The sequence below is a fragment of the Rhinopithecus roxellana genome, chromosome 21, assembly GCF_007565055.1.
Source record: "Rhinopithecus roxellana isolate Shanxi Qingling chromosome 21, ASM756505v1, whole genome shotgun sequence".
Classification (NCBI taxonomy): Eukaryota; Metazoa; Chordata; class Mammalia; order Primates; family Cercopithecidae; genus Rhinopithecus; species Rhinopithecus roxellana.
The window spans coordinates 11,342,115-11,354,835 of NC_044569.1; the positions used below are offsets into that span (position 1 = coordinate 11,342,115).

General features: G+C 43.1%; 1 protein-coding gene across 1 annotated transcript in view; it reads left to right on the forward strand.

The window, feature by feature from the left end:
• Positions 1–12,721, forward strand: part of LAMA1 (laminin subunit alpha 1) — a 172,192-nt gene that overhangs the window by 147,846 nt on the left and 11,625 nt on the right. Inside the window, 9 exon segments of the mRNA XM_030926195.1 lie at positions 1,040–1,190; positions 1,905–2,049; positions 2,531–2,672; positions 5,038–5,152; positions 5,328–5,501; positions 7,584–7,735; positions 8,381–8,566; positions 9,989–10,118; positions 11,306–11,418. Of these exon segments, the coding sequence (XP_030782055.1) occupies positions 1,040–1,190; positions 1,905–2,049; positions 2,531–2,672; positions 5,038–5,152; positions 5,328–5,501; positions 7,584–7,735; positions 8,381–8,566; positions 9,989–10,118; positions 11,306–11,418 (1,308 nt within the window).

Sequence of the window (12,721 nt, forward strand, 5' to 3'; positions counted from 1 at the left end):
AGGCTTAAGAATTAAAGAATTAAACCATAGTTGAAGAATTTATGCAGAGTGCATTTCTTTTAAGTTATAATTCCTCAAAGAGACCGCGATGGAAATGTTTAAAAAAGCAAGAGTGCGGGTAGTTATACATTTGAAACCTTGTTTCACAAAGCACTATTTTTTGTTTTATTTTGTGTTGTTTTATCATCCATGGACATGATTTTACTGTTTGGTTAGACTGCCTTGCTTAGAAATGTGGCACTAAGTTTGGTTGTTACACCTCTAACTGGGAGAAGTTCAAATTCTTACCCCAAAACCACCCTCATCCGAATTTCACTCTCAAGCCTTATGATATTGCAGGAAATTATTTTTGGAACATGATTCTGATCTGTTCCGGATGAATGGCTTTGTAATAGAATAGCGAGTCAAGTCAGCCTTTTGCTGTCTTGGGGGAGAAGACCAGGAAACACACTCACCTGAAAATGCCCTGGGCCATATTATATCCCTGTTGTAACCCATGTACTCATCTCTAAGTACGATATGGGTCTTTAAGTTCATCCTGCAGATTTTTGAGGATGTCAGTGATTGTTTTGTGAAGTGATGCTTCTGGTATATGGGCACAAACTTGCTTTCCATCGTAACTCTAGTTTCCCTGAGGTATTAGTTAAAACCTCATCAGCAGAGTGAAAATGTCAATGTAAAAATTATTCCGAAGACACCAGAGTTAAGAGAGGACAGTTACATCAAAGGAGATTAGAACTAATAAATCCAGTTGGTAAACTGAAATATTTATAGCAGTTATCCTCCTATCAAGAAATATCTTTTACCACAATGAATACTGCCTACATTAACTTTATTTTCCTTATAAAGCAGTTGGGCATTTGTCTTGCATCGTCACATGGCAAAAGCATATTTTTAAATATTATCATCTACACTTGTTACGAAAGTATGGAACTAATAGCTCTACCGTGATCTTTGTAAAGGAGAACTCAGTAAGTGTGTTCTTGGTTCTTTCTACCCTCCTAAGAATGGATTCTATTTCATCTCTTCTGCTTTGCAGCTCCCAGAATGAAGACCCTTCCTTCCATTTTGACGGGAGTGGGTACTCTGTCGTGGAGAAGTCACTTCCGGCTACCGTGACTCAGATAATCATGCTTTTTAATACCTTTTCACCTAATGGACTTCTTCTCTACCTGGGTTCATACGGCATAGTAAGAGTCTTTATGGGGCCCTAGGCCCTACTGTATACACACATTTAGATTGCTATGTGGTTGTTTATGTTTAATGAGGATTTACTAATTAAATATGTACATATGTATGCCATAAAATTTTTATGAGCATATACTAGTATTAATATACATATGTGCTAAACAGTTTCCTCATTTAAAATTATTTATTATCATTGTAGAACCTTTAGAAAAATATAGAAGAACAGCAAGTAGAAACTAGCCTTCTAGTCTTTATAGATGTCAATTAAACATTTGTTATTAAATTTTGAACTTAAATCATATGTCTTGTTCTGGGTTCACTGTGACCACAGTGACATTGTTTGAATTCCATCCATGGGAATTTCATGTTCTTGTTTGCATCTCATGTGCTGGTGATTTCTGTCTTTCAATCTTTTGGTTTTATTTTTTAGAACTGGCCCCTTGTCAGTCTGAATGAAAAAGATACAAGGAGATTCCATTTCTCTTACTGAATTGTAGATTTTGGTAACAACAGATGGTGTTTCATTTATATTAGTGTAGTGTTCTAGAAAGCCTTCGTGGACATTTTTGGTTTCATAGCCGATAGACCTCTGGCTGTGGGGCCAGATCCAGTTTTCTCAGTTTGACTTTAGAAGCTTTTGGCCATCCCTGACTGGAAGGGAAAGGGAAACTTGGGACAAAGCTATAACCTGGGGAACTGTGTTCTCTTCTTTACAGAGAGACTTTTTATCCATCGAGCTGTTCCATGGCAGAGTGAAGGTTACGACTGACCTGGGTTCAGGACCACTTACCCTTTTGACAGATAGACGTTATAACAATGGAACCTGGTACAAAATTGCCTTCCAGCGAAACCGGAAGCAAGGTAGAGACAGATGGACTCACCAGATGTCGGTCACCCTCGTAAGAATAGAAATCTTGTCAAAATCAGCAATCTTTATTCCACAGTGGTCTCCTGGGTATTGGATGATAGTCTACTTGAAAGCCAGTGTTGTCTTTGGAATACTAAGCAACAGGATTCACATTTTGCTGGAGGAGTGTTATACTTGTATTTGCCTGTGATTTCCAAGTGTGTTATTTAACATTAAATGCTAAATTGGAATCAAGAATCAAATCCATTCTATTTTCTTCCACACACATACTGCTCTCATTTAGCAATGGGTATTGACTTTGATAGAGAGGATTTTCACTTGTCCTTCAATAACCAAGAACGTTAGCTGATCAAATTCATAGAATCTAGAAGAATATGCCTTTGTAAATGAACTTTGTTGCCAGAAGTTTGCATTTTACCTTAACATGGAAAGGGATTTCCCTTTTCTTATCTCTTGTCTGTGCTCTCCTTTTAGGAGTCCTAGCAGTTAACGATGCCTTTAACACCAGTAATAAAGAAACCAAGCAGGGCGAGACTCCGGGAGCATCTTCCGACCTCAACCGTCTAGACAAGGATCCGATTCATGTGGGTGGATTGCCAAGGTCAAGAGTTGTAAGGTATGATATTAAACTGCAGAATTTTCACGTCCCTGATTTCCAACCGTATTAGCTTGCTAGGGCTGCGAATGGATTGTGTCACAAACCAGGTGGCTTAAACAGCAGAAATTTATTATTTCCCAGTTCTAGAGACTGCAAGTCCAAAAACAAGGTGTTGGCAGGGCTTGCTTCCTTTTGAGGGCCGTGAGAGGGAATCTGTCCCATGCTCCTAGCTTCCGGTCGCTTCAGGGATTCTTTGGCCTGTGTCCTGTGTCCACATTCCCCCTTTTTATAAGGACAACAGTCACATTGGATAAGGACTTCCCCTAATGACCTCATCCTAACTCGATTACCTCTGCAAAGACCCTTTTTCCAAATGAAGGTCACAATCACACATAAGGAGGATTAAGACTGCCATATCTTTTGGAACACGGTTGAACCTGTAATCTGCTTTTATTTATTCAAAGTACTCTATGCCGTGTGACTTGAGAAGTAAAGCAGACCTTCTGCAGAAAAATTAGTGATTTTATATGTATTGCCTTTAGAACATCTAAATCCTGTTACCATGCAATATTTGGAGACCCCACTTGCTGTCATATGACTTTAATGATTTACAGAAACTTTGTGTGGCTGGTTCATTGTCCTCAGTTTTGTAATTTTGGTTTGTAATTAAACTCTAAGGTTCTTTCACACCATTAAAAAAAGACACTTAGGAAAGTCCAATAGTTAAGGTAAGACAGTTTGCTGGGAGTGGGGTCATTAAATGTCCAAACTGGGCCATTCAGTGTAGTGGTTAGCAAGTTCCACTGGTAGCAGTGCTACAATGTCTTTAGGTCAGGTTCTTGTGTAGAATCCTGTTGCTATGATGAGCAATTCATAGCAATTCAGTTGCTATGATGAGCAGCCTTTTGTAGAGAGAGCCACTTCTCCACTGTGCCTCTTCTCTTTGCCAGGAATCTTGGAAAGTCCCAAAGAACATAGTTTGGAACCACAGCCACCTCCTGATCTTAGAATTGAATCCATTTAAACCTCAGTGGAGTTTGTCACTTGCTAAGTCTTACCTCCCTGCCAAGACAGAGCCAGGACTGGAAGCTGTCTCCAGATCCCATCCCAGATTCATGCCCTGTCATGCTGGGACCAGGACTGGGGTGTTCCTGTAGCCTCAGCTATGTCCTAGTACATCTGGACTTTGCCCAGATGGCCCAGTGTAGACAATGCAGGAAAGGATAGAAGCCCATATCACAGATGTTCTCAGTAGAAGGGACTTAGGTGTCATCAAAGCCAGCCTCCTCATTTATATGAAAAGAACTTGAGATCCAGAAAGGTTGAAATTTGTCCAAAATCATGTAGTTGCTTAACAGTCCATAGCTCACTGTTCAACATGAGAAAAAAAAATGACTGTAACAGGAAACCATGTTATTGCAAAGCTATCCTGTGAAGAGCTATTACAGAAGAGTGCAGCTGGGAGATGTTCAGTGGTCTCCATAATTTGGAAATGAGAGCTGGACTACATTATAGCCTGACCTTAGCCGGGAGTGTGGAGACTTCTGGTAGGAAAAACATGATATTGACTTGAACATTGAGAAATAGAGTTTCAGATAGTCCCAGACTTTACCACTTGCAGTTACTTCCTTCAGGACAAAGTTCATGGATATGCAATGTAAACAACAGCCAATGACTTCCTTTTTTAGCAGTCAGATCCTGGGAAATGCATTACCTGCACTGGTCCCCATGGGAAGCAAACTTTCTGCTCTACATGGAGACTGGATTATAATTGGTGTGCTGCAATGCACTGTGCACTGTCTTTCTTATAATTGGCCTGTGTTTTCTGTAGGTAGCCATCCAAGTAGCCAAACTCACTAAGTTTGATCCCTTTCTCTAGACCTGAGGAGAGTAGGAGAGTACTTGTTTGATCTGAAGTTCTCACTATCAAAATTGTTCTTAGAGGGAGGCCAAGAGATTTCTGCAGAGTAGCACATGGAAACAGGTTTTCCAGAAGTATAGGGTTTTTTTTTCCTTCTTCTTTTTTTGGGGAGGGCAGGATCTTGCTCTGTCACCCAGGCTGGAGTGCAGTGGAACAATCATGGCTCATTGCAGCCTCAAACTCCTGGGCTCAAGCAATCCTCCTGCCTTGGTCTCTGGGACTGCAAGTGCATGCTACCATGACTGGCTAATTTTTTATTTTTTGTAGAGACAGGGTCTCACTATGTAGCCCAGACTTGTCTCAGACTCATGGGCTCAGGTGATCCTCCCACCTCAGCCTCCCAAAGTGCTGGGATTACAGGCGTGAGTCACTGTGCCTTGCCCAGTGGCTTTGTATTCCTTCATTCAAAAATGGAATTTAGAAATCCAAATTTTGTGGTTGTTCTCATGCCCTTCCCTACAGGAGAGGTGTCACCACCAAAAGCTTTGTGGGCTGCATCAAGAACCTGGAAATATCCAGATCAACCTTTGACTTACTCAGAAATTCCTACGGAGTGAGAAAAGGCTGCTTACTGGAGGTAGGAAACATTGTTATTAATATTCACATGAGTTTCCTTAAGTGTTCATTGATTTATCAACATCCTACCAGTGGGGATAGGAAAGAGATGATGGGGAGACCAGTCGTGTCCTCCCCACGGCAGGTTTGGCCGCAGCTGGGAACTCACCGTGCCGTTTCATCTCCTCTGTGACCAGCCCATCCGGAGCGTTAGCTTCTTGAAAGGCGGCTACATTGAATTGCCACCCAAGTCTTTGTCACCAGAATCGGAATGGCTGGTAACATTTGCCACCAAGAACAGCAGTGGCATCATCCTGGCTGCCCTCGGTGGGGATGCAGAGAAGCAGGGTGATCGTGAGGAGTCACACGTGGTGAGTAGGTGCTCCTGAGCCCCAATCTCAGGAAACGACTTCGGGAAACAGTGAATGGAAAATGACGGACTCATAAACATTTATTGTCGCTGTGTTCCTGGTTGCTTATGGATGTGCATTTTCAAAAAGTAAAAGTTATTATTGCTGAATGTCGTCCCCTTATGAATCAATGATTTCTTATATTACGTAATCCATCTTCCTTGTCTAGTGACTGAGGAAAAAGTTATTTGCTGTCTACCTCTAATTTTCTAAAAACTCATTCAGAAAGCATATACTGAGTTTTCTTCCCCATGTTGTGGTCATTTCTCTTCATTCCAAGGCTAAAACAGCAGTCCTTAAATCCTGTTGAGGTCTTCAGTCTACTGCTGGATGAAGCAAGATTTTCTTTATCTATTATAGGATTGAAAGGAGCAGCAAGAGAAATGTGGCCTGTAATAAGCACAGTAAACTAACAGGGGGACAGAAGAGAAATGACAACCATTTTTCTTATTTATATTCCATTTCAAGAGCATGAGTGATATTTCCCCCATCCTCTGCTCAAATTTGTGTCTATCACATGATTTGAAGAGACTTTACAGAATGTTAGCACACTGTCTTAATCAAGTGGAGTTCATGCAGCTAAAATCTATAGAATGCTATCTTGTACTCTGCAAGGTAATTTACAGACATTGCTGTGTAATTATCACAACCTTGCTGCAAGGGGAATGCTGCTACATTTTGCTGAGGAAGAAATGTGTTCAGAGAGCCTGGCAAACCTGCTCAAGGTCACACCGCTGGTATGAGTCAGAGTCAGGACTGGAACACCAGTTTGCAGAACCCAAACATGTCATGATATACTTGGGGAAGGGCTAACAGTGACTAAGACTGGTTGATGAGATCCATTGATCTCTCTCTCTCTTTTTTTTAATTGAGCTGAAATTTATATAACCTAAAATCAACCATTTCAAAGTGAACAATTCAGCAGCATTTAGTGCGTGCACAATGTTACGAGGCCACCTTTCTATCTGATTGCAAACATTTTCATCACTCAAAATAAAAGCCTGTGCCATTAATTAGTCACTCCCCGTTCTCCTCTCTCCCCACCCCTGGCAACCACCAATTTGCTTTCCGTCTGTATAGATGGATTTACCCATTCTGAATATTTCGTACAAATGGAATCATATTGAGTCTTGCATCTTTCACTTAGCATTTCTTTGAAGTTCATCCCCATTGCAGCATGGATCAGTGCTTCATTCCTTTTTACAGCTGAGTAACATTCCACTGTATGTACATACCACAGTTTGTTCATCAGTTACTTCATGGATAAACTTTGGGGCATTTCTGCCTTTTAGCTGTTATGAATAAATGCTGCTATGAACATAGGTGGATAAGCATTTGTTTGAGTCCCTGTCTTCAGTTCTTCTGTGTATGTATTTGGGAGTGGAATCACTGGTTATATGGTAATTCTATGTTTAACTTTTTGAGGAACTGCCAAACTTTTTCTCCATTAGTCTTAGTAAGGTTACTTTCAAATCAAAGTGTGCTTACTAAGTTAGCAAAAAGGAATGATATTAGCCATTGCTAGCAAGAGTGTTGTGAGACGCTCACATTCCAATCCTTCTGGTGTATAAACTACCTTTTATCAATGTCTAAAAAAAATTAAAAGCTTTAAATATTTTCACATCCTTCAAATGTTTAATTCTACTTTTCATAATGTTAGAAACAACATCACAGGCAAAACAATTAAATATTCATATGTATGGTAATAAAAAGTTGGAAACTAAGTTTCATGGATAAAAAGACAAATTACAATATACCTACTTGTTGGTATCTAATGTAGCAATAAACAATAAGTATGAGGCAATGCAGAAATGGAAATCTTTGACATCTTCAGTGATAATAGCATAATGCGGAATATAAATTATATGAACAGAGATTAGAAAGTAACATACAAAATTTAACATTGTGACAGCTGATGAGATTCTTAAGGAATTGCTCTACTCACTTGATGTTAATCTTCTCACATTATCTTCATAAGACGAAAGTTTTCTAAATCATATAGTAATGTGTTTTGTCGGGAAATTCTCTATGCAACCTCCCCAGCCCTTCTTTTCCATCATGCTGATTGGAGGCAACATTGAGGTACATGTCAATCCTGGGGATGGCACAGGCCTGAGGAAAGCTCTCCTGCACGCTCCCACGGGTACATGCAGCGATGGACAAGCACATTCCATCTCCTTGGTCAGGAATCGGAGGTAGTTGTACGCGGCAAGGCAGTGTGTAATAAGGGTGTGGTGAGCTTAGAGGGAATATGGAAGGAACCTTGTGGTGGTGCCCTGGGTGGCTAGATGACTGGGGTCATCCGCATCCAAATAATTCTAGAACCTTGCTAGGATTGCTTCCTGGGAACCAGTTTCATCTGCTTTCTAATAAGATACTTGTAGAATTTTTATAATTAAACAACTTTAACTCTGCCGTTTACTGGGGCCCAGCATAAATTGTCTTTACACTGGATTGATTCTGTGGCAAATAGTACTACAGTATTAGTAAATAGTATTATATCAACATTCCTGTATATTTCCCTCCAAAACTGTAGACTGAAAGCTTTAAAAGCACACTGGGCATTTTCATCATAGGTAAAGAGGTTAAAAAAAAAAAAAAAAAGAAAAAGAAAACCTCTCCAAAAAGCAATCTCATTCAATGGATATTTAATAACATTCCATTCATTTCTGAAAAATGTTCAATTTGAGTTTTAATTTTCAAGATTCACCTTTTTATTCACAGACAGCATCTTGTTAAAATACACCTTTAGGGAACGTTTATTTTCAGTGAGAACTTGTGGGAATTATTATTTCATTATGTTTAAAGCTTTTCATTTATTTTCTCTGTTGGACTTTTAGAATTATCACTGTCCAGTTGGATGAGAACAATCCTGTGGAAATGAAGTTGGGCCCATTAGTAGAAAGCAGGACGATAAATATGTCCAATCTGTACGTCGGGGGAATTCCAGAGGGAGAGGGGACATCACTGCTTACAACGAGAAGATCGTTCCATGGTTGTATCAAAGACCTGATCTTTAATTTGGGGTAAGTGTACCTGCTCTCTGCATGTTCTTGCACTTTCTGATCTTTCATGGTGAGTGCTAACATTAATCTGAAATCTAATTTTACTGTTTGAGATTGAAAATTTTGCAAGTTCCTGAATAATGAGTGAACCCCATTATTCTATCATGAAAGGCCCCCCAAATGGATTTTAGTGGATTAGAATGTTAAATAGATCTGGTCATCATACTTTAAAAACCATCGCTGAACATTAGCTCTCTGTGACTGTCCATAAAGAGCTGGGATTGAAATATGTTTTTGACATGCATTTGGAGGAACATAGGGAATTTGTGATGTAAGTCTCTTGCTGTCTTGAGAGCGTTGCTTTGAAGGAGCTGTTGACTAGCGGGACTACTAGCAGCTTCAGGTTGTTAATGGCTTCTCCTAAAACAATCACTGTATAATTAAGAACTGGAAGCCTCCATTCCCTGTTTGGAGTCAGGATGAAGAAAAGAACTGACATGTGCCCACGAGCAGTTCATTCCTCCTTGCTCACCCTCTGCCTCTGGACAGGGTGCTGATGGGAGACAAGCTGTGCTCTGGGACCAGCATCTGCCCAGGAGAACCTGGAAGTGCCCTGGGCATCAGGAAATTGAATCTCCCTCCTGGCTGGGTCACTGACGTGCCTAGTGACCTTGAACAAGGACTTGGATCTTTCATGGTCACAGTGTCTTCTTCTCTGTGAAATTACCTCTTCGGACTCCCTGGAATTTTCAAGAGTAAAACCTAGTGTTGGGTTTCAATACAATCATAATGTCAGAGCTCTGGTTTAGATTTTTGTACATGTTTATGTTTATTCCGCTAGTTGTCTGTTCATTCATTCATTCATGAGGTATCTTCATGCTCCTGAAAGTCATGGGGTTGTGAACTCAGTAGAGCAGAAACGTTTCTGTGAAGTTCCCAGCTGTGCCTGGGAAAGGGCCAGGGGGACCTGTGTGGGCACAGGACACAGCACAGGAGCTGCAGAGTGATGGTGCATGTGACAAGCGTAACCCATGACCTCCTGGCGAGGGGAAGCATGTAAACGAGAAGTCAGTGTTTCATGGAGGTCACCGTGCAGCGCTTGGGAACTAGAGACAAAAATGTGTCCCTGCAGCAATCCAGTCAAGGCTGCAGGAGGAGGTGACAGCATCAGAGCCGACCTGGGGGGTGCTCAGGAATGGCCAGGGTCTAACATGGGGATACATTAGGCTGGGTGCCACTGCAAGCAGAAGCATCAGACAAGACATATCTAAGACAGCATGTCTGGACTCCGAGTCACAGTGAAGGATTGGCACTTTGGTTACTCTAAGAGAAACATATACATGGTTTTTAATTGATTTTCATTGTACAGTTATCAGATGACTTGAGTTCATGGACTGGTTTGTGATAGCCTAATTTTGAAAACACTCTCTTGTTTCTACCTAGACTTTTGGATTTCAACAGTGCAGTTGGCCATGAGCAAGTTGAATTGGACGCCTGCTGGCTGTCAGAAAGGCCTAAGCCGGCTCCCGATGCAGAGGACAGCGAGCTCTTGCCAGACCCCCGGGCTTTTCCAGTAGGAGCGGCTTCCTTTACTATCAGTCAGGTCCAGTCAGCAAAGGAGGGCCCAGGACAGAGGGAGTTAACATGGGGCCTTGCTGTAAAGGTGCTCTGAAACCTGGAGCTGGAGCTGGAGCTGGAGCTGTGCTAAAAATCAGAGCGGGGACAGGGTGGGAAAGCGTGCCCCACGCAACTCGGATGTCACGGCCCAATTCATGGATTGTTGGCCCCAGCACCCAGGCCGCGCATCGGGCTGATGTAGAATATGCTTCTCGGCAGAGCTTCTATAAGGACTCACGATCAATTTACATTTAGCCGGGAAAGCATGAAAATAAGTACTTCATGTAAAGCCATCGTGCACATATTTGTTGCTTTAAAGAAAAAAAAGATTCCATTCATTTAGGAAAAGCCAGTTCTGGCCAAATAGTTTGAATGGCAGCCATTGTTATTTTTCATTTTCTCCCCCTTCTGCTTTCTCTGTTGCCCTGGTGTAAAGTGTGCGCTCTAATAATTTAGAAGATGGCAGAAGCATTCGAGAGCAGGACCTTCTGAGCAGGGCCAGGCTTTGCATTCAGGGCAGTTTTCTTGGCAGCATCTGCCTAGGCTGAGTCAGAAAACAGCAGCTGGGACCCCCGTGACTTGGGCAGTGTCAGGGCAGCCCACAGATGGTTGCATGGGGGTTCAGGTGCCCTTCCCACCTGGTTCCTCTTGTCTGCACCTTGCCCTGTCAATGTGGACCTCGGTTCACAGGTTTACACTCTGAGGCCCTGCAAAGCATGTCACCTGTGGGCACCTCCAGTTTTCCAGTGCTGGACCGCAGCTGATCTCGGCGGCTGCATCCTCAGGGCCATTCCCAGAGCCTCAGGTCATAACAGGGGCCTAGGAAGACAGCAAGGCCTTTGCCCCTTAAGCCTGATGAAAATTCATAGGAGAGACTTCAGTGTCCATATGAACTTCAGTGTCCATATGAAGTTGAGTGGGATTAAGGTGAAAGACAGAGGCTCTAAGTGCCTTCTTCAGGGGGATAAAGGGCCGGCAAGTGCATCATTTAAACAGAAGATGGAGTGAGCACCAACAAGCATTGGTGGTTGTTGCTGTTCTGATGGGATTGCTTTGGAGATGGCTCTTCATGGCAGAACACACGTGGGGCAGTGGGGTTCAGGCTGCGGCTGGCGGCTGAGTGTTCCTGTGTGTCTCTTACAGGAACAGTGTGTGGTGGATGCAGCTCTGGAGTACGTTCCTGGCGCCCACCAGTTTGGTCTCTCACAAAACAGCCATTTTCTGTTGCCTTTTAATCAGTCGGCTGTCAGAAAGAGGTAGGTATCTTTCTAACGTCCTTATGCGGCGTCTCATTGCTGGATGGATGGGCTGTTCTCCAGCCACAGAGTCTTTTCCAAAAGAAGCTGCTTCTGTTTTATGATGAACTGCTTGACTTGTAACCAAATGGCAAAGAGAAGGCAAAGAGATAGGAATTCGGCATTGGTGCAAATCACAACGCTTTCATGGTGGTTCGCTGGGGAGTCTGTGGTTTCTGCCTTTCCCCTTCTGGAGGGTGGCTGGTTTCCCCTCTCTGTGTGCACGTAAGTTAAGCATGTGGGCGTCTAAATCAAGTCTCCTGGGTCTATTACTGTTTGGACTTTCAACCCCATTCCACTTTAAGCATTCCCTAGTCTGATGTCTTTGTCTACCCAAACTCTTACACTGTGGTGGCCAAAGTCCCGGGTGCCACACCCACCCCTCTCTGCGCCTTCTGGCCCTCATACCTGCCTGTCCCTGGGACCGTTCTGCCAAGGGAAGAGCTCAAGGCCTGGAGCTTGGGGCTCCTGGACTCCATGTTGCTCCTCTCTCCTCCTGCGGTCCTCCAGCTCACCTGCCAGGCTTGCCTGCAGACTCTGCCATGCCCTGCCTGTCTTGTTGTCATTGGCTGTGAGTGCCACCCTGTCATACCCCTTAGACCTGGGCTCCTGTCTGTCTTCTGCAGCTCCTGCCATCACTCTTTGTGAATTCAGCAGCTGCCTAACCCCTGACCTTTCCGTGCTCAAACTGTGATCTGTGAAAGGTCTTCCCTACTCCCTCCTCATCCAGCCTCTCCCATGGTCGTACCTTGACTTCTTCACAGGTATCCATCCCTCTCACAGTCTCGACTTTAAAAGCCTCCTATTAGACAACCCCTTTCTTCTTGTTTCCACTCTGTGCCTCCCCACTCCTGCAGTTTGTCAGTTGTCTGGAGACCTCTAAGCTACTAGCCCTAATGCCCTCCCACCACCATCTCCCCTCTTCTCTAGCCCCACATCACAATTCATCCTCCAGGTAGGTTCCAGGCCAATGTTACAGGTGTTCCTCTGCAAACTCCCTTACCCCTTTGTCTCTCCCACTCCTGCGAGCCCAGGTAAAAGCCAACATTCCATCTTCTCTGTGCCAGAACCCACACTGGAGACCAGGCTGAGGAGATGGACGTCTCCTTCCTAGCTAGTTTGAGCTAGATATCATAGCAATCAATCTCAGATGGAGCCTCCAAACAACATGGAGAACCAGTGCATTGTTTTAATACGCTTATGGTTTTTATTCTCCATGACGACTCATAGCTGCTGTCAGCTCAGAGCCCTGTGCACCACAGCC